The following is a 26,559-nucleotide window of genomic DNA, read 5'->3' as shown; positions in this document are numbered from 1 at the left end:
CAAATCAATGTGATTCAGGCCCCTCTTCTTCCTAACAGCTCGGCAGGAAGAATTCCCTCCCATCTTCCCACAGATCCTTGCCAACATAGCAAACCCAGAGAACTGCTAATAGTGAAGGTTGAAATCACTGTGAGATGAGCAAGGCCCCCAGCAGAGACAGTAGCTGAGGAATCAGCCTCAGGCTCTGTAATCCTGGCAAAAAGAGTTTCAAAGCACACTTTATCTGGTGGGGGTGCCTCAGAGCTGTGCAGGGAATTGTTTCATGCAGCCCTTTTATGGAGAGAGGAGCTGGAGAGCAGTAGTCCCAAAAATAATTCACAGGGCTTTTAGCATCCTCTGTTACTCGCTATTGGAAGGGCTGCAGTGCTCATTGTTTCATTCTGGCAGCCAAATCCTCCTCCACTAAAATAAATAACTGGCAAGGATGCACCCCAGCTTCAGAGCTTTGGTTTTCCCACACAATCAAAACCCTTCTATCCTCCATCAGGTTTGTCTCTTCAGAGTCCAGCAGCTGCTACAGTCACAGGTATTTTCCCATTACCATGCAGGGCATCCTGCACAGCCCTCCAAGAACTGAACTGTCCATCAGTTCAGGGAGACCCTGGGAGAACATCTGGCACAAATCTGAACATGTACAAAGCCAGGGCTGAGCTCCAGGCAGGTTTTTAGGCACTGCTGCAAGGAACTCGACTGACACCATGACGAGAGTCCACCATGTGGAACCAAACTTGTACCTATCCACAGAACAGAGAATTAAAATCATTAGTGCCTCTCAGTTGTTTTAGATGCTGAAATAAAAGCTCAGTAAGGAGGTTTGTTCCAGTAAGAGCTGAATCAGAACAGATGGAGAAGTGCAAGCTATTATTTCACATAATGACACGGACACTCTGTTTGTTTATCCAGATCTCTGCCTTGCCCTGACTCACTGGCTTCTCGTCTCAAAGGTTTCTTGCTTGGCTTAGTCATTTCTGGGTAAATTATTTTCCAGCTTTTGATGTCAAATGTAGCTTTTCGTGTTCATTATAAACCAACACAGTGATCTGCTCTTATTTGTGCACTGGCTTTGCTGCTTGGTCAACTTTCCAGCATAAGCAGAATAAAACCCAGGGAGAACTTCCCAGTAACCCAGTTATTGTTAGGTGCAAAGCAGCTCTTTTAGTGGCCATGGTGCTTTTTGAGAGGGTGAGTGGGCTATTTTTGCCAGACTCTGACTTTAATCAAACTTAAATTTTGGCTAAATCAAATCTCTACTGACAGTCCTGCCCTGTGTTTCCCCTAATGGCAAATTATTTCAATTCATTTCATCTGGACCCTGGCCTGCCTTTCATTTTTGCCAGGAGGAGCAGTGTATTCCCTGGAGCTGTTAACACTCCAGAGAGATTCCCTCTCCTGCAGCTCATGCAGAACATCCTCAGCAAAGCCACAAGCCCAGGGGACCACAAATTGAGCTGAAAACACTCTTGGGTTTGGAGTATGGGTATATGACCTGTGCCAGAAGCATCCATTTAAAAATCCCCTTATAGAGGAGCTCATTCTGAGACAAGGGGGATTCCAGCAGCTTCCCACCTAAATCAGACTCCAGCTTTGGGTCTTGATGGATGTGGGTGCCCCAGCCAGGATCTGAACTTATCTGGTGATTTTATGGAGAGAAATGAGACCTCAATAATTGGCAAAAAGCTGACAGGAGGAGGGAGGAGGCTTCATCTCCTCCACTCTTCAGTGCCAGCTCTCTCATTCACGCCATCCCCATTTGCACATCAGCTTTTAATATTTAATTGCAGCTCTGCTGAGGGACTTTGCCTCCTCTCTTGCATGGGAGGGGGAGAAAGGAGTCAGCAGAGTGGTGCTGGAGAGCCCCAAGGAGACTATCAAATGGCAGATCTCGGGCAGAGGGAAGCGCTCTAGCATGTAAGTGATTTTACACAAAAACCCCTCCCAGATCACAGGAGATGGAATCAATTAATATCAGAAAAATCCTGTAAACCCTCAGCAACTGGGGGATGCTGTGCTGGCTGTGGGAACTCTTCAGGGTGGGCTGAGAAGGGTATTTCCATCGACTGCCTGTATTTAAGGGAAAGGAGGGATAGGGAATACTTCTCTCCTAACAGGCTCATTTTGCCACAAAGTAAATCCCTGGAGGGCCCTTAACCTGGAATTGTTTAATGTTAGACATCACTGCAAGAACAGGAAACAATCCCTGAATTGTGGGAGGTGGGAGCCTGTGATCTGACAAATCTGTCTCTTCTCTAACACCATGAGAAATGACCGGGAAAACAAAAAAAAAAGGAAATTTTTAAAGCAACTACTGAGAAATAGATTTCCCTCCCTCTGGTCTTGATTTCAGATGTCTTAACAGGCATGAGAAAAGAGGCAGAGATTCACAAGCTGCTGAATGACATTCCTATCCCCCCGAAAATCTGTCCCTTTTGAGTGCATCTGGAAGTGAACACCCAAACACGGGTGGACAGTGACTCTGGACACTGAATAATACTCAGGCCAGAGCCACAGAAACCGCTGATGAAACATTTTTTACAAGCAACATGGCTTTTAGAACAAATACTTTCAAAATATAAATACAAGTATTTAATAATCCCATAGTTCAAATGTCTGTGTCAGTAATTAAAAAGCAATTACATATAACTTGTAGGTCCCCAGAGCTCTGTCTACACTCAGAAAATGAACCCCAGATGACCCAATGTACTTCCAAGTGTCAGATCAGTCAATGCAAATACAATGCCTGAGACTTCTGCTGCACACTGCTGAAGTCTGGAAAACAAGAATATTTTTGGCAGAAGAGGCCAAGGGGTGCTTAAATCTCCAGTAACTGTCTGAATCCAGAGCTGGTTCAGGTCTACATGACACTGGGAACATCAGAAAATTTTAACTAATGATGCATATACAAATTCCATTAAATAACTTTTAAATTATTTAAAGCTAATTTTCTTCCCTTCTTTTCCCTCTCACTGTCATAGAGATGAACTTGGGATCTAAGAGAATGAGATAAGTGGTAGGCAGAGTAGAAAAGACCAATGCCCTGCATTGTGGGATTTAATTTAACTTGTGTCTGCTTTAACCCCATTTTGTTTTTCAGAAGTGAATTTCAGTGATGAGGTTTGCAGATGTATCAGTGGAGACAGCATTTGTTCCACAGCCCTTTATTGATGCACCAGTCCCCTGAGCAGAGATGGACACACTGATTTTTGGCCTCTTTTCCCTGAGTCTTCACATCCAGCACCATAACCTTTGCTCTCTTGTTTCGGTGCCAGCAGACAGAAAACATGGAAAAAGCCGAGAAGCTGAGGCCAGCTCAGTCCTTCCCTTCTCTGTGCCATTCTCCAAGGAGCAATCCAGAGCTCAGGGCAGTTCTTCTGAGGAAAGCTGTGTCTGTCTCAGAACTGGTTGCCAGGTGGGTGTTTAGTCTGTGGCTGAAGTTCACCTCAGATCCGAGGGGTTCCAGGGAGAACTCTCCCTCTCCCAGCTCTGTAACAAACAGATCTCACTCAGATAAGATCTTTCCCAAACACAGCATCCCAAATTGCCAGGTCTCAAGTGAGAGGTGGGTGTTTTCTGCCACCAGTGCTCCTGTCTGTTATAGATTTCCAGTGCATGATCATGTCTTGGAAGACAAGTCCTGATTTAAAATCCAGGCACACTCGACAATCTTCACTAAATAAAATTATGCAGAGGAATTTGCCCTTGACCCCAAGGACTGGAGTATTCCCAGGTGGACAATTACAGCTTTTAATCTTGGTAGTTTGTAAGGTGCCACAAGGGAAAGGAGCAAATACTGGAGAGATGAGCTGATGGGAAAGAAAGAGGGGTATGGGCACTGCATCCCCTCCTGGTTTCTCTCAACTGTCTCTCACCAAAAGGCTCCAGGGAGAGTCACATTTCAGCCCAAGCCTCTTAAGGGCTGATTCCTCTTCTTGTTACAACCCATAACGGAGGTCAGACCAAAACACTGCCAAGTGTGAGACGAATAAGATTAGGAACAGAACCCAAAGTACATCTCCCTCCATGTAAGAGTGACAGAGCAGCTGTCAAGTCTGTCTCTTGAACTTCCCAGTGGGACAGTTTCATTCCAAATATCCCATAATTGGTTAGTTTCCGCTGTAAATAGCCATGTCTCTGGCAGGGTCTCTGGAGAAAGCTGAGAGTGCACTCCCCAGAGCACGGAACAGAAGGAAGGGGGTTTCTTCTGCAAAGGTCTCACTCATCACTGGTGTTATATTAGGTCAGGTACTGACTTGGTAAATCCCTCTACATTAGGTTAAAGCTGAATAAATTGAGCTTCTGGAAAGCCTGACTTCAGCTCCAAGCTATAAATCAGCAAAGTGCAATAATACACCTTGTTGAGGCAATGTAAAGCCCCAACACATCCCCCACCAGTGGGGACATGGATGCTCCAGGGACACATCTGCATGGAGCTCGGGAGAAGAGGGCTCACTCTGCATCTGGCAGTACTGCCCTGAGCTAAAACCAGTCCTCTTTGAGAGATTTCTCACATTTCTGTCACTCTTCAAGATTGTCTTTGGATTCTCTTGACTTTGATACTTTCCAGAGGGTAGGGGAAGGCAGAAAAAGCCTGTTCACAATATGCAAAAATATATTCAGGCTGAAAAGGGACTGAGGTGCCATCTCCTGTCTTCCCTGCAGGTACCAGCGCATCCTGAATGGTGAAAGAAACATGACCAAGCAAGAGCATCCCAAGGTGAGAGCCAAAGGCTCAGAGCTGTTGGTGTGGGCTGTCCTCACAACATAATGCTCCAGTTCTTGTCAATGAGAGACAAACAAAATCCCAGCATTTTCTGCAATAACCGGTGCTGTTCTGAGGACACCCCAGGGCAGCTCAGACCCAATTGCCTCTTAGTATGTACAGATGCACTGACATACATAAGATGCTCCAGGATGGAGATTTCATGTATAATATTCAGATTGCTATAGAGTGAAAGGTGGAGGTAGAATCTAATGGAAGACCATCAAAAATGGAGGACTTGGCAGAGGATTTAGTACTGGCTTGAAAGTGAGGGAAGGCTCCAGCCTGAGATAAAAGGTGCACAAAGCCATTAAAGCACCCAGAGAGCCACACTGAGCTGACAGGGATGACACTGGGGCATCTCTGCCCTCCTGCACCACCAGCTTGAGGTTTTTTGGTGTTGCCCTGTGTGTCTCAAATTAGGTGCTCATGTCATTTCTATCATCCTACCCTGCCATTCTAGCACTGGCTTGGTGCTTTTGACTATAATGGGACTTGGACATGAAGTTCATTACTAGATTTTGCTCACAGCTCATTTAGGTGTCTGCATTTCAGCATCTCAAATGGAATTCCCCCCAGCCAGAAGCTGTGGCTGCTGTTCTCACATCATGGCAAAGGGGCACCTCCCACCTACCAGGGTCCCTCATGTTTTGCTTACAAACTCATTGGCATAATGTGCAGCTCTCAGCTCTGTGTTTGCTCATTTGACCCTGCTTTGTGATAAGGGGCCTCTTACAACCCGGAATAAAAAAGATAAGATAACATGCCAGAAGGCAGATACTCTGGACTTTATCCAGCTTTTCTGCAAAAGAAGGGGTTGATTCCCACTGACCACAGAAAGATTAATTCCATCTAATTAAACAAAAGGTAGAATCTGAAAAATTTTATTTTCAGTCCCAGTTTCTAAGAAGAAACTGGAGGTTTCCTATGAAATGACAGAGGGGTGGGTGTTTCCAACTGTTTGGAAACACATTTTCAATAGACTAGAACGATGGAGATGGGAATGAAGCAATGATCCAAGAGGGAAGACAACCACTGGCCATATTTTTTCTACTCCAAGGCTTCCTTGCACGCTCATGGACAAGTCAGGGGGGCTCACTGGAAACAGGCAAGACAGAAACTTCAACTCTTCAAAAACAAACTAAAGTTTAAATTGTGTCCTTGACATTTATTTCAGAGAACGTAGAAAGCAGTGGGATACTCTTTCATTCCATAAAGATAGAAAATAACAGATGTGATGCTTGAAGTAGAAGAGCAGAAAATAAAAATTTCACGTGATTTGTTATTGAAATTATGTAAGAACTTATTCCTATGTTTTGGTTGGTTTGGGTTTGTTTTAGCTCATGGAAGTGAGGTATCCATCACAGAACAATGTCATTCCAGTGGGGAAAAACCGTGCCTTACCCCGAAGTCATCCCTGTGACATGTGCTCAAGCAAGCCCATGGAGAGTGCTCCCATCCCTAAGATTGGCACTCCAGCAAGGAATTTCAGAGGACTCCCAACCAGCTCTGACACCCCTAAAATCACCCCACACTGTAAGAGTTCACACTGTGCCCCACTGGAGGCACCATCTCCCAAAGAGCCTTTGAGGAAGAGGGAGGTTGATCGTGGCAGCATCCTGACAACGATCCAGCCCCTGAGCATGGAGAGCAAACCCCAGGGAGACCCAGCCTTCCTTTCCCCTCTCCAGAGCATCCAGAGGAAGGCACGATGGAGTCCTGCCACCAGCACGTGGAGGGAGTCTGCAGCAAAGGTCAGTAGGCACTCTTCTTCAAAAGGCCCTGGAAATATATTTTATCCTTATATATTCCTGGAGTTCGTGGTGGTGCTTCATCACCCACTGATGCCAATCCCTAGGAACAGGGAGCAGGTTTCCCTGTGGATGTTTATGTCTAGTGCCACCCAGCTCTGGGTGATTTAATGGCACCAGAGGCAGAGGTCAGATGCTCCACAAACCATTCCTTGTGGTAATCCTCTTCCTGGAGGGAAGGACTTGGTAGGAATGGGCAGCCTAGAGAAAAACCTACATCAAGGAAACATGGGAAATTATACCAACCATGTTGACATCATCTGAAATATTAATTATGGATGAGATCCTATCAGAAATTATCATATTCATCTCTTTGCTGTTGATATCAGTCCACATGAGGGACCGGTCCTTCGCTGGGAGTGCAGCAAAGGGCGACACCAATCACTGCTGTGTTTGAGACACAAAAATCATTGTGGGAGTTGGTAAAGGAAATGGATGGATAGTCCTGACTCTGAAAGGTGGCCTCAAAATCAAAGATGGGTAGGGGAAATTCCATTTAGCTCTGGAAATGAGGTGAAGCATCAAAAACTGTGAAACACAGCCCTTGGACAGAACAGAGCAAAGCCAAGGCTGGGTCCTACAGGAAAAAAAAGCCACCTTTGCCTCTGGAAAACCTCTGGTGCTGTCACTTTCCCCACACTGGGCCTTTGCACAGTTCCTCTCCTCTGTTTGTGAGAACTTACCTGCTTCCCTGCTGTTGTTCCCACACAGGAAGGGAAGCAGTCCCGGGACAGGCAGGGGAACATCTCCTTGGTGCCAGATACAGCCGATGACTCAGCCACGGGCAGAAGCTGTGAGTTGGATTTATTTTGGTTACCAGGTGTCATTGCTACCCTCCTTCCACCTCTATAGCTGCAGCTGGGAAGGGTCTGCTTGGTCCTTACACGGAGTTGTGCTTCCCACAGAACCCTGCAGCAGACACTGATCGGGTGATGCTGGCTGGGGACATGTGGGTCCTGCCAGGACGGGACCTTCAGGAATGTGGCCAAGGAGAGGGAGCACAGAGAGCAGACAACCCCTTGACTGCAGCCCTGATCAGTCCCACTACACGGAGCTGGCAAATCCCAGCACAGCCAGGATCTGGGCCAGTGATGAGTCCACAGAGCCATGCTGGCTCTCCCCGTGCTCTTATCCCAGCAGTTAAAAATAGCTGCTATTAAATACCAAGGCAGAAATACATCCATGTTTAGTTTGGGACTAGTAATACCTTCCTGCACCTCAGCCTTGAGGAGAGGAAGAGGGAGAGGTTCCTTTGTACCTAACTAAGGAGCCTTGGCTGGGCTCCTTTTGAATTTGGCAGCAGTGGTGTGTCAGAGAGAGTCATCCTTGGCTTAAGATAGAGCATGTAAGTGATCCCTAATATTATGATATCATCGGGACTAAAGCAGGTCAGGGATAATTCAAGGCATGAGGCATCTGTCAAGAGTGAGAAATCCAAGCTTTGAATGGGAAAGAGTTGAATTTTGCCAAACTTTGCTGTTTGAATTGGGCCAGAAAAAAGCAGGTCTGCAAAAATCCCATAATGACTGGATTAGAGACCACTGGACCATCCCACGATTTTTGTCCCTGGATCAGGAATCCAGGGTCTCCTTAAACCATGGATTTAGGATTTGTTCTTTTTCCTTCCCATTTCTTTCTTGCCTGTCAAACAAGAAAGGGAAAAAGGATCACACGCTGCCTGGATTTGAGACCTTGTATTTAATTACCCAGCTGCATGGGAAAAGAACTCTTTTACATGAGCACACAAATGATGGAGCTGAGATTTCCACAGCATTGCTGGGATTTTTTTTTTTCTTAGGATCAGAGCACATGATGTCACCACTCTATCTAGCTCAACACTGTCACAGTGTTGTGTGCCTTTTCCAGCACCAGGAACGTCTTTTCCTCTGGCTGGCAAGGGGTGAATCATGGCCTATCTTAGAGCCTTACACCACTCCCCAGCCCCTGACTCAAAGGTCTTGTAATAGCCATGGCTTCATGTGGTCGTGCTTCATTGGAAGAGTTTTGTGTGAGGTCCTTCTGGGGAGGCAATTCCATCCAGGGAGCTGGGAATACGACAGCTACTGCTGAGCTAGGTGCTGGATTTGCTCAGAGATGGGAGTTGTAATGCTTCCTAAAAAAGCCCAGGAACCAGCTGTCCAAAATTTCTCAGGGACCGGACACATCCAAGGCTGTACCTGTGCTGTGTTCTGTCATTCCCATGGAGTGAGAGAGATGGTGGTGGGCCACGAGCCCCAGCAGTGACCAGGGCAGATCTTCTACGGGAGCCTTCTCACCATCCCACAGCCCCACTGCCCTTCCTGAGGGATGAGGAGGGGACATCCCAGACTTGGGATGGGGAAAGCAGTGTCGAGTGGTTTGGATGTCTTTTCCTGGTCTTAAAATCAAGAGTCAAACACGGTTAGAAGGGGAAAAGGGATTTTACCTTGGTATTTATTTAAGGATCCTTAGGTGCACACGTCCAGGTCAAATGCACTGAAATGCACCCCACAATGCACACCCAAAAGATCTGGTATAACACTATAGGTGTTACTAATTAGCAGATCTATCAAAGATTCCCTAATGAGAGGCTCAAGTGAGCCCCCCTCCCCAAGGAACCTTCCCCTGGGTGGTTCTATCTCAGTTTACAGAATGTGTTCTGGAGAGGACCTTGGGCTCTGGGGCACACTGATCCCTACCTACAAAGCTTCTAAAATGTTCAGTCTCTCAGCTTGACAAACAAGTCCAAGAATGTAGGCAAAAAGCACTAGGGATACAGAAGTTGTAAAAAAGGTATAACAGGGGTATGAAAGAAAAGGCAAAAAGTCTTTATGGCATCAGTTTGAAGCCACACACTAATGTAAGTTAAGCACAGACCACCGTTCTCAGGGGCTGGGATGTCTGATATAGAAGACAACAGCATGGCAGTGTTCAAGACAGCTCTGCTGACTGGAGTTGGGTTTATCAGCAAACACATGTCAGTTTGGAGCTGAATAACAGCACAGAAAGCCAAAGCACCAGTGGCTGCATCTCTTTCTGGGCACAGCACAGTCACACCTGAGACACTGCTGCAGGCCTGAGCATCAAAGAGGATGGCTGCTACACCCCAGAGAAAAGTACATTCCCAGGCAGCCAAACCAGCTGGGCTGTGCCCCTGGTCGTGCTGGTGATATCAGATGATCCAGAGGAAGCTGCCACCAAAGACGTCACCAAGTCACTAATTAAAGAGGTCCAAGCAGCTGTAGTCTGCAGTAATGAGATTAAACTGAGCACTAGAAGATTTACACAGCAGAACAAAATTCTTCCTAGGAAGGAAGATGGTAAATCAAGGAACAATTTTTCCCAATGGGAAATAGTTGAAAGCTTGAGTACTTTAATATTCAGAAGGAGAAGGCACCAGCTAATTTACTTCACGTAAAGTCTCCTGAGTACTCTGGAATTAAAAATCAACAACTTCTAGATGAATTTTGGCAATCAGAGAGAGGTAATTGTGGCCAAGGAAGAGAGAAGAGGGACATGCACACTGGTTTGTGCATGTTGTGTTAATACACAATTAACACTGCTCCATTATCCAGGGCTTCCAGCTGAAGAGCACATGGGGATGTTACCTCGGTGCAGAGCAAAGATGAAACAGGAGCTTGAGGTGACTGCAAATTACAGAGCATCCAGGCAGCCTCAAAACCACCTGCAAACCCCTCCTTTCCTTTCCTTTCCTTTCCTTTCCTTTCCTTTCCTTTCCTTTCCTTTCCTTTCCTTTCCTTTCCTTTCCTTTCCTTTCCTTTCCTTTCCTTTCCTTTCCTTTCCTTTCCTTTCCTTTCCTTTCCTTTCCTTTCCTTTCCTTTCCTTTCCTTTCCTTTCCTTTCCTTTCCTTTCCTTTCCTTTCCTTTCCTTTCCTTCCCTTCCCTTCCCTTTCCTTCCCTTCCCTTCCCTTCCCTTCCCTTCCCTTCCCTTCCCTTCCCTTCCCTTCCCTTCCCTTCCTTCCCTTCCCTTCCCTTCCCTTCCCTTCCCTTCCCTTCCCTTCCCTTCCCTTCCCTTCCCTTCCCTTCCCTTCCCTTCCCTTCCCTTCCCTTCCCTTCCCTTCCCTTCCCTTCCCTTCCCTTCCCTTCCCTTCCCTTCCCTTCCCTTCCCTTCCCTTCCCTTCCCTTCCCTTCCCTTCCCTTCCCTTCCCTTCCCTTCCCTTCCCTTCCCTTCCCTTCCCTTCCCTTCCCTCCTCCCTCCCCTCCCCTCCCCTCCCCTCCCCTCCCCTCCCCTCCCCTCCCCTCCCCTCCCCTGCCCCTCCCCTCCCCTCCCCTCCCCTTCCCTCCCCTTCCCTCCCCCTTCCCCTTCCCCTTCCCCTTCCCCTTCCCCTTCCCCTTCCCCTTCCCCTTCCCCTTCCCCTTCCCCTTCCCCTTCCCTTCCCTTCCATTCCATTCCATTCCATTCTATTCTATTCTATTCTATTCTATTCTATTCTATTCTATTCTATTCTATTCTATGTTCATTTCCACCTCCACACAAGGGGAATTTTCAAAGCAAGGAGAGGAGGCGAAGGAGAGGGCAGGAAACAGTGGAGTCCCCCACCCTGCACGCAAGGAGAGCCAGGCTTGGTTCGAGGGTTTGCTTGGCAGGGGCGGCTTCATCCGCGGCTGGCTGCAGCCCCCGCGCGTTCTGCTGCGAGGGGGTGCGGTGCCATCTAGCGACCGCGGAACTGCCGCACTGCCAATCCAAAATCGGGCTTCGCAAGGATGCTCCGGGCACGGTGACCCAGCCCCAGCGGTGGGGGGAGGATGCCGCCCTCCCTCTCGCCATCACCCGGGGCTTTGCAGCCATCATCCCGCCGTCTGCGCACGCTGTTCAGCAGACGGGCTCGGGAGAACATCGCTAGTGAACTGGAAAGGTCTGAAAGGCGGGGGGGGAATGCTGATTTGAGATAAAAGGCTGTGCTCATGCTACAGACGGCTCCGAGTTCAAGGAAGCTCTGGCACTTGCCGTGATAGAGGCTCCTACAGTCGTAATAATCCTTAAAACTCATTTCCCTTTCAGCAGTTTTGGTTTTCTTGGGCATGACAAGCAGGAGTTGAACGTCAGGACTCCTGTAAGGACCCAATCTGCAGCTCGGGCAGGAGGGAAACTTGGGGTGCTTGAGCAGGAGATCCATCTTGTCCCCTGACTCAAGCGCCTCACATCGCAGAAAGAAGGGGCAGCAGGACGTGCCACCCATCCCCTGTCACATCTCCCAGCCCCTGTGACAGCTGATTAGGGAAACTGGGATCACAGGCATTTTTTGGGGAGGCTGCCATGGGAGCATGCAGCAGTTCCCAGGCAGTCGTGGAGAGCAGGGGGGGGATCAGCATCTGCTGAGCCTGGCTGAGCTCTGCCAACAATCAAAGCAGACAAGCTTGTCCCTCCTAATTGGCTTTTCCTGCAAGCCCCAGTCTCTGCTTTCACTCAATCTAACCTACAGAGCCTTTCCCTTGCTAAGACCCTCCTGCCCTGTTCACTGGGCTTCCAGCAAGAGCCACCCCATCTTAGTCAAGGGCTCAGGTCTGCCCTCTGCTCCAGACCCCCAGGATGCTGATCCCTCCCATCACACCCTCAGTGCCTCTCAGAAAATCTAAGTGCCTCAGTAATCTTTTTTTTTTTTTTTTAATTTCCTCATTTCCTGCCTTCTAATTAGTTGCTGTCTGCCAGACAGGAGGACAAAACCCTTTCCCCAGGAGCTGTGCAGAACTGTCAGGTAGCTCGGATTTCTTAGGGCTGCAGGACCTGTTTGCAGGGGCACTGATGGGGACACTCATGGGAGTCACAGCCCACAGCAGAGCAGGTCCTTCACCTAGGGATGGAGAGAGACAGCAGGAGTGTGAACAGCCAGCCATGTGTGCAGGCAGAACATGTATGTGCTGCAGATGAAAAGAGAGCTCCACACAAATATACACAGGCAGCCTGTGTGCTCCTGCTGGGCACAGGCAGGCCACGACACACAAATACCCACTGTGAGCTGCTGACTGAGCTGATTTGCTCTGCCCTTCACCTCCTGCATTTATGTCCCTCCATCCACATGGAATGAATAAGATATCTCAGTCCCCAGTGTGCTGCTGTTTGCAGACACCATTGCCACCCTGAGCAGGTGTGTTTGCTGACAGCCTCTGCCATCTCCAGCCCTCTGCCTGGCTGGCCATCAAGGACATGTCCAGCACCCTCCTGACAGCTCTTTTTCTGACCCTCATTTATTGAAGGAAGCAACAAAGAATGCAGAGACCACAACAGAAGGAGGGGTGATGATCTCCCGAGGCACCAAGCTTAACACAGACAGCAGGGGAATGGCAACTCATAGCCCTGCAGGATGGTTAAAGAAACTGGGCTATGGTAGAGAGGAGCTGGGCCCCTCCAGGAGCCCCAGTGAAAACAGATGGTCATCTGCAGCTGGACATGATGTAATGGGATGTGATGTTGGCAAGGAAACCACACCTCATGCTGAACTGCAGCCTGGGAGATGTGTAGCATCCTCTCCTGATACCTGCAGACCCACAGGGAAAAGAGAGGGGCAGCAGCCCCTCCAAACACCCCTGCAAAAGTCCAGCAAAACTATTCAGGAGAAGTGCAGGAAAAAACTTAAACATCTCAGTACTTAAAGGGAGCTTACAAAAAGAGGGAGAGAAACCTTTTACATGGCCACATAGTGAGAGGACAAAGGGAAATTATTTAAAACTCAAAGAGGAGAGATTGAGACTAGATGTTAGGAAAAAAAGTCTTTACTCAGAGGGTAGTGAGGCATTGAAATGGGTTGCCCAGAGAAGTTGTAGATGTCCCATTCCTGGAAGAGTTCAAGGCCACATTGGATGGGGCCCTGAGCAACCAGATCTAGTGGAAGGTATCCCTGTCCATGGCAGGGGGTTGGGAACTGGATGATCTTTAATGTCTTTTCCAACCCAAACCACTCTGGGATTCTGTGAAACTGGAAAATCAGCATCAGTTGCTTGGCACTCTGGAACAAAGAGCGTGGAGTGTTTTGTCTCAGGTGATGGGCACTTCTGGTACGGGCACAGCCAGCCCGCATCTTTCATTGCCAGGGGGTGATGTTCTCAAACAGAGAAGCAAACCAAAGAGAGAGCAGCTGGGACTGGTTTGACATTACTGGGTACATTAGCCATATTGGTATCCCAGCCTGCTAAAGGTGGACTCTTAAAATCACGCTCAGAGCTCTTGGTTATGTTTGCATTTGCAAATTAGCTTGGCCAGGCAGCATCCTCAGCTCTGGCATACAGTTTTACCCACCATCAACATGCTAAAAATAGTACCCACTGCCCAGCTGAACTTTGAGGGCATCAAGAGTCCTCCACAGTTGAGTGTTTTATTATTATCCCTCTCCAAACACTTCCCAGAGCAGAAGCAGATACCTGTGACACCACACTGCTGCAATTCCCTGCTTATCATATGGCAGGTAGAGTGGTTGTCCTTCTTTCAGCCACTTTCCCAAAGTAATTTTTTTCCTTCTTGGTTCTAAAATACCAGAACTCATGAGGGAATAGGGAACCAGAAAATGTAGGTAATTCCTGTCACCTTCCCAGCTTTTCTCTTAAAACTTTGGCTGTGGTCAGAGGTGACAGAGGGGCCTGGCTGTGTGGGTCACAGCCTGAGGACATGACAGTGAGTCAGGGAAATGCCTCTTCCCCTTTGCACCATTGCCTGGATGCATCCCCTGTCCCGTACCAGGTTACACCAGGGGTATTTTGAATGAATAAATTCTGAAAATAAGCCAGGGCTCCAGCCTTTCCCAACCCCTGCGCGGGACTGCTGGGACTCATGATTGACTCAGCCTGGTGGAAGAGCAATTTCACTGCTCCCTAAAAATAGACCAAGTGGTTCATCCTCTCAACATAGCCCAGCACTCCGAGATAAAACCAGCTGCCAGAGACCACTGGGAGGCAGTGGACAGGACCGAGGGTGTGGGGTGTGGAGCAGGGCTCCTTTTGGGATATTCGAAGGGCTGCCTGGCCCTGGGTTTCACGCAGATTTTCCACTGGGGCTGTCTGAGACGTGACTCACCTGTTGGGACTACAGAGACCTCCCTGTAAGTAATTTTGGGTTAGATTAGAGTGGGGTGAAGGGTTGCATGAATATGAACCTCAGACTGATCCTAAAATGAAGGGCAAAGGAGGATGCTTAGTGTTTCACGCTATGGAAGCAGCGTTGCAGCTCATGAAAAGCCATGGATTTTATTCTGCTGGCCCAAAGCTTGGTAAATCCTGCTCTGTGCTGCAGAGGGTGTGTTCCATGTGTGGTGGCTTTGGTTTGGTTCAAGACTGCGGTTTAGGGCACCTGGGCATATTGTAGCCAGAAGCAGAGCCTTGTACCAGTGTGCTTTTCCTCCATCCTGAAATACCGAAGTTCACAGCTTTGAGGCTGAAATTCGTGGGGACAGGGGTCAGTGTCTACTCTCTCCCAAAAAACCACTGTTATTTACCATGACTCTGGTCACTCTGAGCACAAAAAAGGGGAAAGAATCTGTATGGGATTCAGTTGAGCCAGAGGGATGCTGGGGGGATGGGGCACCTTCCAGACCCAAACTGTGCTCAGGACTGGTAATGGGCAGACAGCAAGACACGGACTGTTCAGATCTTACATCCCTAGGGAACAGGAGGCAGGGAAGGATTAGTTAAAGAGGGAATTTCTTTCCTTGTCTCCTCAATCCCTATTGCCAGAGAGGGTTGAGAAATGTATTTGTGACCCTGAGCCAAACAAAGGGCTCCAGGAGCCTGTGGGGTCAGCAGCATTAATATGGCCATACCCCACTCCCTATTTGTGCTCACGTGTGTGGAAGGACACTCCAAAAATCTGCATCACTCTAAGACAGAGCAGAAATGTGCCCCTGTGTGTGCACATGTGTGTCTAACACCTGAGTATCCATTTGCCTTTTGGTTCTAAGGGCTGTCTTGTGGTCACCAGGAGAGCCAGGATTGCAGGTCCAGCCCTGGAGCTGCCCCTCAGTCGCTGTGGGAAGGGCCTGGCCTGAGCTGAAAGCAGTATTTTTTTCAGCTCATGCATTTGTCAATGCCTGATATTTCCTTCTGAGATTCACGTCCTTCTGATGGCTTTGAGAATAACAGAAATTCTGTAGCTTTCCCCAGTTCCTTCCAGGTCTCTAGTTGTCACCCAAATCTTCGTATCAAAAAAATATGTGAAGTAGCTTCAGATTTTTGTTAGAAAACAGGGATTTGGGGAAAGAGAGGTAGAGTTGCCTTTCTTCCCCTATGCCTCAGGTACAGATGTCACTTCAAGAGAAGAGGCAAAATATAAAAATCCATATTCTTGTCCAGGCAAAGTGGTAGATGATTCACTAGTGGCAATTAAGGGATTCAGCATGGATAAAAATTTGTAGGAACACCTTACAAAGGTTGTTTTCAGCCCTTGAACAGATTCAGTATTTTTTAAGATGCAAACACTTCCTTTTGGGGGGAAACCAGGCAAGGATGCCCTAAACCTGTTACTAGGAGAGAGGAAATCCTTCTTCAGCACTGGTGAAAGTCCCAGGTCTGGGTCTGAACAGAGTAGCAGAAATCTTTTCTTGAAGTACTGTACCTTACTGGTACCTTACCCTTTCAAGCCAACCATTTCTCTCCCATATTCTCGCTGGCAATTTGCCTTACTCAGGAACAAATGGAAATTTCCCAGGAATCTCAGTAGCTACAAGTGGTTTTGGGGTTTTCTCTTTAAAGGATACTGCTAATTTGGTTTGGGGTGTGACACTTTCGTCCAAAACAGTATTCCGTTTTCTGGCTGCTGGTGATAAAGAGCCGACAGCGGCATGGAAACACCGGGACAAGAATAGAAAGCCAAGGCATGGCCTTGCAGCTCCTCAGGTCCGTGGCATCCCTGCAATGCCCCCACGTAAACACCATGGCACGGCAAAGAAATGCCTGGAGCTGCACGCCACAGCCTGATCCCAGCTGGGCCCCGCATCCCAGGCAGGATGTGGGGCCGGGGATGCTCAAAGGGCTCGTTCCTGCACACACATTCCCAAGGTATCTCTTCAGAGGGGTGAAAGAGGGCTTCCCTTAAAAGGTCTGGTATTTGTGGCATGCCAAGATGCCCTCTCCCCAGGCTGAGGCTATTCCAGTGGGGAGCTCGGTGTTGCTTTCCCTGGGGAAGGGGATTTTAGAGGGAAGGAAGCTGCTATCACGAGGGGTCATCCTGAACTCCGGGCTGCGAGGGCTGAGAAGCTGTGCTGCAGGAGGGAAGTCAGGGATAAAAGGGAGAGGGGTTAGGGATAAAAGTAGTGCTGATGATGGGATAGGGGAGATAGAGAAACCGGGGAATGGATGTCAAGCAGGGGTGTTTATCACCATTCCAGTGGACAACACCTCTGTGAATAGCAGATAAAGAGTCACTGGAGGGTACGAGAACGGTGCCGGCGTGAGCAGGGCGTGACCCACGATGTGTCAGGGGGCAGTGCTGGACACCCCCAGTGACACACAGCCAGGGACAGAGTCACTAAACATCCACTCGGCCTTTATTAACCCTTTATTAACTTAGCAGAGGAACACAGAGAACGAGGCAATGCCGAGGGGACAGGCGGGGCTCCACCCACCTCCTCCAGGCCCTTGGTATCCAAAACGTGGGGTGATGGGGCGATGCTGGAACCCTCCCTGAGGAAAGACAAGCCCACAGCAGTTGGCCCACTCGGGAAGGCCATGTCCCCAAACAGCAATGCCACTCGCAGCTGTCTCTCAGCAGAGCTTCTTGGCATTTTTTTTGGTGCCCAGAATAGAGTCGTCCACATTCCTGGATTTTTGCAAAGCCCAGAAATAGCCCCAAGCTGCCTTGGGGCAGATACTCAGCTCTGCCTGAGGCTAAATTTTCCCAACTCTTCTCAGAAGCTCTTTAAATTACCTGTGGGGTCATGATGCTGCTCCTGCAAAGAAATTCCAGCTGACACCGAAGAGCCAAAAACATTTGCAGAAGTGACCAAAGATCACAAACCTTCTGTTTGGATGTGCTGGAAATTGCAAAGAGATCTGATTTTGACAATCAAGGGCAGGAAACAAGACAGTTCTTTTTTCCTTTCACCTCCTCCCACCCTCTAAGATTTGCAAATGCAACTTTATACATGTGCAAAATGTTAATTATTTGACTATAATTAGTAGGCAATTCCTAAAGCATGAAATGATAATTTAAATCTTATTTCCTCTTCAACACAGCTGGTCTTTAGTTACATTATTTTATTTTACTTCTTTGTCTAGCACCTTCCTCTGCTTCTGGTGGTTTTCTTTTCAGCCCATTTCCCATCCTAGAATTCACCTATTAACTCTGTGTACCATAGCTCCTCTAGTAATTGCAAGATATGGCTTGCAGACAGGGAAATCTCTCTTAAACCCTTTCAAAAGGGAATGATTTTGATTTATTTGATATGTGTTAGTCATTACATTTATGTTCTATACCAGCAGTGCTCCCCACCTCCAAATCAGGGATCTATTGTATGTGATGTTGGACAAATTCACTTGAAAGGACAAGGTGTACTCATGAAAGTTTGGAATCAGAAAAAAAAAAGGCTTGTTAAGTCATATGAGTTACATTAATCATCCAACTGTAATCAGTGCTGTTCTTACATCTGAGTTGGTAGGTGAGCATGTGAAAATCTCAGTTGTCACTTTTAAAGGTTGATTCCTAGCCCATACAGTTATAACAAACAGATACTCTTGGATCAAAACTGTAAAAAACCGCATGAATTCTGTGTAAAAAGAACATGTTTACAACTGCCACTCTATCACAGAAAGGGCCAATCCACGGCAGAAAGAAAAAGCTTGAATTTCAAACACGCACAGTCCTTTGTAGGACTGAAAATGAGAGAAAGTACTGCAGTTTGCAAAGAGAACAAAGTGTGATCCGGGCGTCAGGAGGGAGCACCTGTGAGGGTGAGCAGGGTGTTTTAGAGCATGACTGGTCCTCAGTCTTTGCTAGAGTCTAAAATCCCATCAATGCTCCCCGTTGCATCTTTGTCCCATGGTTTTTTCCACTTCCTTTGGAAAAACCAGATAGCATTTTAACATTCTCTAAAGCCTCCCAAATGGGTTGTGAGGGCAATGAGAAATAAAGATGCTCTCCCCTGCCCAAATCCTCACCCTCCCAGGACTACCCTTCCCTGTCCACCCGTCACTGAAGCATCCCAGGACCACTCACCTTTTCAGCAGCCTCCGAACTGGAGTGGCAAGGAACCTGCCCTGCTTCCCACACCTCCTTCAGCATGTGCCGCCTCTGGCAGAGCTTCCCTGTGGACCAGGGGCACGGGCAGAGGGTTAGGGCAGAGATTTAAACCTTTCCCCACTGACTGAGCCGCCCCAACGGGCTGCCTGGCTCCCGGATTAAGCAGCAGCACTGGTTTCCCTGGCAGCTTTTGTGGGTGCTCACCCATCCGTGCAAATCACCCCAGCCCAGCCGTGGAGCTGTGCCGATATTTAGGAGTCACTTTTGTCAGGGAATGGATTCTCTGGGGAGAAAAAATGGGAGGAGGATGGGACAGGTGTGAATCTGCATATGCAGCTGCCACATCCGAGGGCAGAGGCACTTAGGGAGTGGGGTTGCCATCTGTAGGGATGTACTTCCAGCTTTGGGACAGGTCAGTGAGCTGCTGAAGTTCCACTGGAATGAGCAGCAGGGAAAAGCAGGTGGGAATGGGGACACGTTCAGTCACACGGGGGTGACACACACTTCTGGGTCAGGAGGCTGAGCTGGTAGTGACTGTCTGATGGGGGTAATCCATGGCTGATCCCAGGCAGGGAGAAATACCAGCCCCAAATTTCCAGGAAACAACCAGCCCAGAGTGCCACAAAGCAGCATCTCCTGGTCAGTTTACCTCCATCCCCTTGGAAAAGAAAGTTGCTTTCACAGTCTGAAGAAATCAGTTGTTTTCCTGCCCTGATTTTCCTGGTGCCAAGGAGCTCCAGGACATGGGTCCCTTTGCTCTTCCTGGCCTTTGAGTACTGGGTTTGGGTCCTGCACCTTGGGATGAACCAAATGTATCATGGCACCCAAACCACGGTGTAGCCAAGGCATAAGACCACAACACATCTGTGCTCCACGGCACAGGACATGCCAGGCCCAGCAGCCAACGTGGCAAACCCAAAATTGACCTGCAGAGCAGCACTGTCAGTCAGCCACAGAGCAGGGGATTGAGGATGCCAGATTCAAGAGGAGATGCTCTCCCCAGCACTGCTCCCTTCAGCGAGCCATGGAGAGGGACAGGACCCGGGCAGAACTTGCCCCACAGGGCCACCACTTCCCCCTGACTCGTGCAAGCCCTGTGCAAGCCCCCATCGGATCCCAGGCCCCGTTACACAACCCCCAGCTCCCGGAGCGCCGTGGGGCGCGCGCGGCAACACAAAGGGCTTTGCTTAGCAGCTATGTTTGCTCAGGGCGGCTGATTTTGGGAGCACAGCTGATGACATGTGGTTGGCCAGGCGACCCGGGAGACTGGTGCTGAGCTTGCAGGTTCCTTTTTTAATAGGTGACTCAGGCGCTCGGCAGCTCACTGGGGCTGGTGGTGAGAGCCGGGCTGTGAAGCAGTGCCAGCGGCAGAGGTGGTGGACACCAACAGGTGGGTAGCATTGTTTGTTCATAGGATAAAGTGGTTTAAATAGAAAGCAGAGTGAGACAGAGCTGCCCTGTTACTGGTGAGATGGGGTTTTTTCAGGGGAGGGAAGGGGCAGAGGTCTTGTTGGTGATTTGTTTGCCAGGTGTAAGATGATTCTGGTTCAAGAGACCTGCAATATTATCTCCAGCAGGAGACAGAGAGTTGAGTGATTTATGGGCAATAACTGGAGAGGAAGTGAATGAACTTCTGGATTAACATTTTAGAGCCTTTTTCCCCCATCGCCTTGTCTTCTCCCCCTGTGTTTAGAAAGATCAGTGAGTACAAACGTATACAAGGAATTATTTTCCCCTGTTGCAAGTTTCCATGTCCACAGCCCTCCCTGCCTGCCTGGGGTGTGATCTACAGGACAGAGAGGCTGTAAACCAAGCCTGACCCGCACAAACGTGGGGCAGGGGAAGAGCTCGAGAAACCCGACAGCTCCTTATGGGCAATTCTAGCATTGCAGCCCCTCACACAAAATGTGCAGATTCATCCGGCGCCAGACACTGGCACGAAGGACATTTTGCCGACAAACGCCAGCAGGGAGGAACATTCCCTGTATCCTTCATTTGGACGGCAGCGCCGTCGGCCGCGGTGCCAGCCACCGGGTGGGACGGGAGGAGGGGGGTTTTCAGGAGATTTTTCCTCCTATTTTAGCTCTCAGGGGATGCTTTAATGCCTGAAGGATCATGTTTAACACCCCTGGGGCCGCAGTCCGTGCAGTCAATCAGCGCGGCTCGGGATGCATCACTCAGCGCTGGAGCGGATGCCAAGCGCTCCAGCGGAGCCCTGGTGCTCAGCGAGGCAGAAATGTGGAGCCCGGCACAAGAGACCTGCAGGGCTGGGCTTCCACCTCATACACAACAAATATCACCCTGAGCCTGGTGTGCATAGCGACCTTTAGCTGTGCTTCAGCATCTTCAGCTGGGAAGCTCCCCAGGGGATGCTGCGAAGCGGCGCCTCGCTCCCAGCTCCTGGGATGTCCTCGGTGCCGCTCGGATGTCGCTATCCGCGCACACGTGACAACTCTGCCTTCCCGTTAGCGGCACAAACTGTTGTTCTTCTGCTCTTATCTATAATTAGCGATTTGGAGGGTGGCAGCAGCCTGTTTCTTCAGGCAGAGACCAGACTTTGTGCAAGCGCAGAGCCAGCCCAGCGGGTTGGAGCAGCGCCTCTCCAACGCAGGAGGCTTTGTGAGAAGTGATAAGCAAACACAGGGCTGTGCACAGCCTGTGCACTGCAAAAAAATACTCAAAAATGAGAAGGGAAGAAGAAAAAAAAAAAAAGAAAAAACAAAGGCAGTGATAAGGGGGTGCCTTCAACAAAAGCCTTGTGTCTAATTATATCCTTCGTTAAAACAAGCCCTGTGGCCTTTCATCCATCCAAGCTAACGAGTGAAGGAACGGGCAACACTGACATTGTGCTACTTTCCACTGCCTGAACTGGAAATCTTCCTTCAGCTGCATTATTTGTTCGTGGCTGGAGGGGCACATTGCTTTTCTTTATGCAGTATGTGAACCTACAGGCCTATAGGTTAGTACAAATTATATCATCTCAGCAGTAATGCCCATAGCCTGGGGTGGGAGGAGACCATTAAACATCACCAGCCCAGCTCACAGACATGAGGATGCTTTTGCTAAATGCTTCAAACTGAACTGGTTGATCACAGGAACACTCACGTCAGCCTAGGCAGGGTCCTTGCCTTTCCATGAGGTGCTCCTATCTCCTAGAGGTGGTGTTCAAGACAGTCAAAGGCTTATGTTCATTTTCCCAACCAGAAAGGCTGCAAATCTGTGCTTGGTTTCCTTTCTACCTTGAATCTAGCAAGGCTCACTGTGCCCAGTGTTCCCCATTGCTCTTACTGCAGGACTTTGCCAAATCTCCTTACCATGCAAAGAAGAAACTCTCTGTTTGCCAGACTGATGGGACTCCTTTTTGCCTTTCCAGTAGGTAATTCAGCAATGTAGGAGGAAAGAAAGAGATTCGCAGAGAAGATTTTTCAAATTCCTCAAAAGGAATTTTTTCAGATTCCCCAAAGCTTTCTGCAGCTAATTCAGCACATGCTGCAAGAACCCTCCTGATGTCCTTAGGACAAAGGGGAATAATTTTGAACTGAAAGAGGAGAGATTGGGGTTAGATATCGGGAAGAAATTCTTTACTGTTAGGGTGGCGCGTCCCTGGCACAGGGTGCCCAGAGAAGCTGTGGTTGCCCCATCCCTGGAAGTGTGCAAGGCCAGGCTGGATGGGGCTTGGAGCTACCTGGGATAGTGGGTGGCATCCCTCCCCGTGGCAGGGGGGTTGGAATGAGATGTTCTCCAAAGTTCCTTCCAACACAAACCATTCTATGATTTCCAGGATGCTGTTCATCTCAAAAATCCAGAATCTAGACAAAGTTTGGGGTGTCTTGAGAAAAGTGGGGGGAAATGATGCAACCAAAGGGTGGTTGCAACCTCACAGCCTATCTCAGGATGCAGCAGGTCTGCCCCAGCCTTGCCACTGGCTCCAGTGGCTGTAGACAGATAATTCCCTCTGCCTCAATGTTTAAGCTGTGGACAGCAGAAATCAGGGAGAAAGGTGCTATATTTACATGGAGATTTAGGGAAAAAAAAAAAAAAGCTTTAAGGAAATATCTTCTGTTTCCTCCTCTGGTGTCCTACTGACCTCCAGCAGAACTGGGCAGCTAAATCTGTATTGCATCCCACTGCTTCCCCATGTATCCAGCCTTGGTTCTGCATCAAAATGCCTGCACACCTGCAGAAGCAGCTGGAACAAAGGACAACAGAAATATTGGGGTTTGGCACCTGCCAGCAGCACGATTGGCAGGGTCTGGGGTCCCTCTGCTCTTATCATCATGGCTCTTCTGTGCTTGTTTGTGCCTATAGAAACTGGTATTTCATTTGAAGTACCTTTAGTGCACAAAGTTGCCTCTTGTCAGTTTAAAATAAAACCAGAGTAAGTTTCCTTCAGTATTTTAAAGAAAAACTTGGAAATCTGCACTTAAATGCAGAACACAAAGAAGAAGAGTCATTAGTTTGTTGTTTTGTAATTCTCGTGATTTGGGGGCTGAGGTCTGAGGGCAAAGAATGCTGGAATGGCTGCAGTGCTTCTAGTGTGCACGTATTAAAAAGTACATCAGCCCTTTCCTGGCTGTGCAATAGCTGGATTTGTGGAGAGAGAGCCCATTGTTCAAACAGAAAGCATTGCAAATACCTCACTAAATCCAAATGCAGCAGTGCAAGCCCTGCAGAGAACGGGAGAACCTTCTCGTGTTTTTACAGTGGCAACAGGGAAATTACAGCCCTGACTAACCTGGAGGGCTGAGATGCATCCTGTAGGTGTAAAGCTCTATATTTTATATATGGTTGTGATGGGAGGTGGAGATGGCCATCCTCACACCAGGCAGATTAACGCAAAAAGAAAGGTCTTAGCTACATTTTGAAGTTGCCTCTTTCTTTGAAAACTGAAGCTCCAGCGGGGACCCCATGGGAGCTGGTGCAGCTCAAAATATCAGGTCTGTAAATTCAAGAGCAGGGTTTGGTCCTCTGGGTCTACCAAAGGCTCCCTGCTACATCCTGGGGCAAGTCTCACCCTTTTCATCTCTCCTGAAATGAGCTCCCAGGGGAGAGGCAAAGATAAATGGACATAACTGCTTGTGAGGCACACCCATAGGAGAGTGGTGTGGCCACAGAGCAATAGAAGTGGGAATTGGCTCGAGTTGGGTATGTGTAGCTCCTCCATGTCCTCTGACTGGCTCAGGTTTGGTGATGGCCTTGCCCAGGGATGCAGGAATCAAGTCACTGCAAAATGTGTTACTCTCATCCAAGCTCAACATCCACCTCAGCCATGAAGGAGATGAGAATGTCCATGTTTTCTCCCTGAACCAGAGGGGTGTGTTGTTAAGTTTTGGGGGACAGGGGTGGGGCTGTGGGGGGACTCGGTGTGTGGTGTCAGAAGCCTGGCAGAGCCCATGGACAGCGATGCCCTCCCGCCTGTGGCTCGTGGCTCACCGCACGCCTCTGTCCCTTTTTCAGATGATCGGGCACGGTCATTTTTAGACCCATCAGGCAGCACCAGCCACATACTTCAGCAAGGACGAGGGAGGTGCTCTGCACCCTCCGTGAAGGAGCTGTCGGCTCTGTATCTGTCCCAGACAGCTGCTGCTGCTGACGCCAGCCCCGCACAGCCGGTAAGGACCGAGTCCTCCCCCGCCCCAGCCACCCGCGGCATCCCAGCAATGTCCTGTCCCGGCAAGTGCCTGTCAGAGGGTGAGAGAGAACGTCTGGTTTTGTAAATCTGAAGAAACAGGGTTTAGTTTCCCAAAAGTGACCATTTTCCCCTCGTCACTTGCAAATAGAAGATAAATGTGTGCAAACACACACGTGTATCACATACTAATTAAATTCACACATGCACACACACACACCAAGCACATACACACCTCCTACATTCTCTAGACTATACAGCTTACTCATACATAAGATTTCCATTTTATTTCCACATTTATATTCACATACATCCATGGGGGAAATATTTAGTACAGAGCAACATGTACATCTCCATGCTATCCTCATTCCGACACACACACACACACACATACATATTTTTTAAATATATATATATGTCCATATATGCCACACTCAAGCATAACATTATAGTGCAACCTCCCTGTGCTTCTCTTTCTCTATCCCTTATTCTGGGATCCACGGATTTAATCCCCCCCTCCAGGCTGATCATCAGGCCACGGGATAATTCAGGTTATAAGGGTTATGAGGCACATTTTTTCCCATTTCTCTAGTTCCACTGGTGATCCAGGAGTAACGTGGGATGGGATTTAATACCTGGACCCTTCCTGCAGGCACACTCATGTTTCCCCACACTCTCAACCTTTTATGGGGCCCCTGTTCAGAGATGCAGTCTCTCGAGCGTGTATCAGGGAGAGGTTCAGATGAAGCAGTCCCAGCTGAAAATAAATAAGTGGAGACTGCATTTGGAAAATTACAACTGGATAGAAAACCAAGAAAAAAATTTTTTTAATTATAAAGCATTAAATACACAATTCATAATGCAATTACAAATGTAGATCAGTTTTAATTTTTGAAATATTGAAGTATAAGGAAAAATATTGGCTAAATCAAACTTTGGAAAAATCAGTGCTAGTTTTGTTTTTCCCTTAACTTTAAAAAAATGGGTTTGGGGTTTTATTTGTTGACTGTGACTTTAGAAAACATATTTCTGATCAACCTGAAATAAAATTGTTTTTTCAACTGTACAGAACTGCCAGTAAACCAAAATAGAAAACCACACCTTCATGGTTTTCAGGTGTAATTGATATACACATTACTACACATAAGCACATAAAAATATATATGCAGATAATGTGTCTCCCTGTGCAGTTTGATGACATTTCTCTTCATATCTTTTCCAGAGTACTGTGAAGGACAACTCCATTCACACTCCCCACAGACAGAAAAAAAGCAAGGTAGGAAATGTTTAAGATAAGCACCATTATCTAACCAAATATTTGTGGCCTGTGAGTGTGATCTAAATACCCACACAAGGCAGCCAGGAGCACTTTCATACTGAATATAGCTATCAGCTGCTCGGCTGCCCTTCCCCACATTCAGAAGTTTTTCACAGATTAAAAAAAACCAAAAAAAAAACCAACAACCCCTTATTTTAAAAAGTGCATTCCAAGTACGTTGGCGCATGCAAAAGATTTCGATTTTTCACTTGCTGCAAAATATGCTGATTTTGGTGTTCTGAGTGTGGGTTTCTTTCACTAATGTTCAAAACTTATTTTTAGCCAGAACAATCTGTGTGTAACAGAGTGAAATAACACCGTGCACCCTTGCTTTGAGCAACAACTAATAATATTCCAGGCATAACTCTGCAGACGTAACTGCACAGGCATGCCAAGGGTCAGCAGATCTGTTTACTGAAAGAAAAGCCACCAGGATTACTGTCTCTTTTAGACAATCATTAAAGGCTTCAGCTACCTTCCCTGCGGATAAATGCCCAGGCAGTGCAGGTTGCAGGTATTCAGTTGAGTGTTCAGTGCCCAGGATGCACAAACTGAGGAGAAAAATTGCAGAAAGGGAGGTTCAAAGTGAGGCTGGACAACCACAGTCCACTCTGTTCACTTCTGTACCAACACTGCTGTGAATTTGAGATGAGCTCAGTCTGACTGAGTATAAACAGGTCTAACTTTCCTGGCCACCACCTATAGGAGCTACCCCACCCTGTGGTCCCTCAGCCTTGCTTTTCCAAGGCAGCACAGATTTTGGCCTGCTGATTCCAGCAGTTTGCAAACCTTAGTTAGCCTCATGCCTGTACAAGTCTACAAGTCAGAAGAGCTTTATTTAAGTCTCCAGCTATGTAAACGTGCACCTATTCTTGTGCAAATGGTA

The 26,559-nt window shown here is 48.1% G+C and overlaps 1 protein-coding gene across 2 annotated transcripts in view; it reads left to right on the top strand.

Moving 5' to 3' along the window:
• The first annotated feature begins 1,820 nt into the window (after positions 1–1,820).
• XIRP1 (xin actin binding repeat containing 1) overlaps positions 1,821–26,559 on the top strand; it is a 33,935-nt gene continuing 9,196 nt past the window's right edge. The window contains exons 1-7 of one of the 2 annotated variants that reach the window (XM_069006329.1): positions 1,821–1,908; positions 3,092–3,406; positions 4,657–4,711; positions 6,097–6,510; positions 7,279–7,360; positions 24,184–24,338; positions 25,578–25,631. In XM_069006329.1, coding sequence (XP_068862430.1) covers positions 3,279–3,406; positions 4,657–4,711; positions 6,097–6,510; positions 7,279–7,360; positions 24,184–24,338; positions 25,578–25,631 — 888 coding nt within the window. In that variant the 5' untranslated portion in view covers positions 1,821–1,908; positions 3,092–3,278. Of the gene's footprint in view, positions 1,909–3,091; positions 3,407–4,656; positions 4,712–6,096; positions 6,511–7,278; positions 7,361–20,013; positions 20,117–24,183; positions 24,339–25,577; positions 25,632–26,559 lie in introns of those variants that run through there. The other variant, XM_069006330.1, reaches the window with a different exon arrangement.

Source organism: Aphelocoma coerulescens, chromosome 2 (genome assembly GCF_041296385.1).
Source record: "Aphelocoma coerulescens isolate FSJ_1873_10779 chromosome 2, UR_Acoe_1.0, whole genome shotgun sequence".
NCBI classification, from domain to species: Eukaryota; Metazoa; Chordata; class Aves; order Passeriformes; family Corvidae; genus Aphelocoma; species Aphelocoma coerulescens.
The sequence above is the reverse complement of the archived record's forward strand: the minus strand, read 5'-3'. Positions and strand labels throughout refer to the sequence as shown.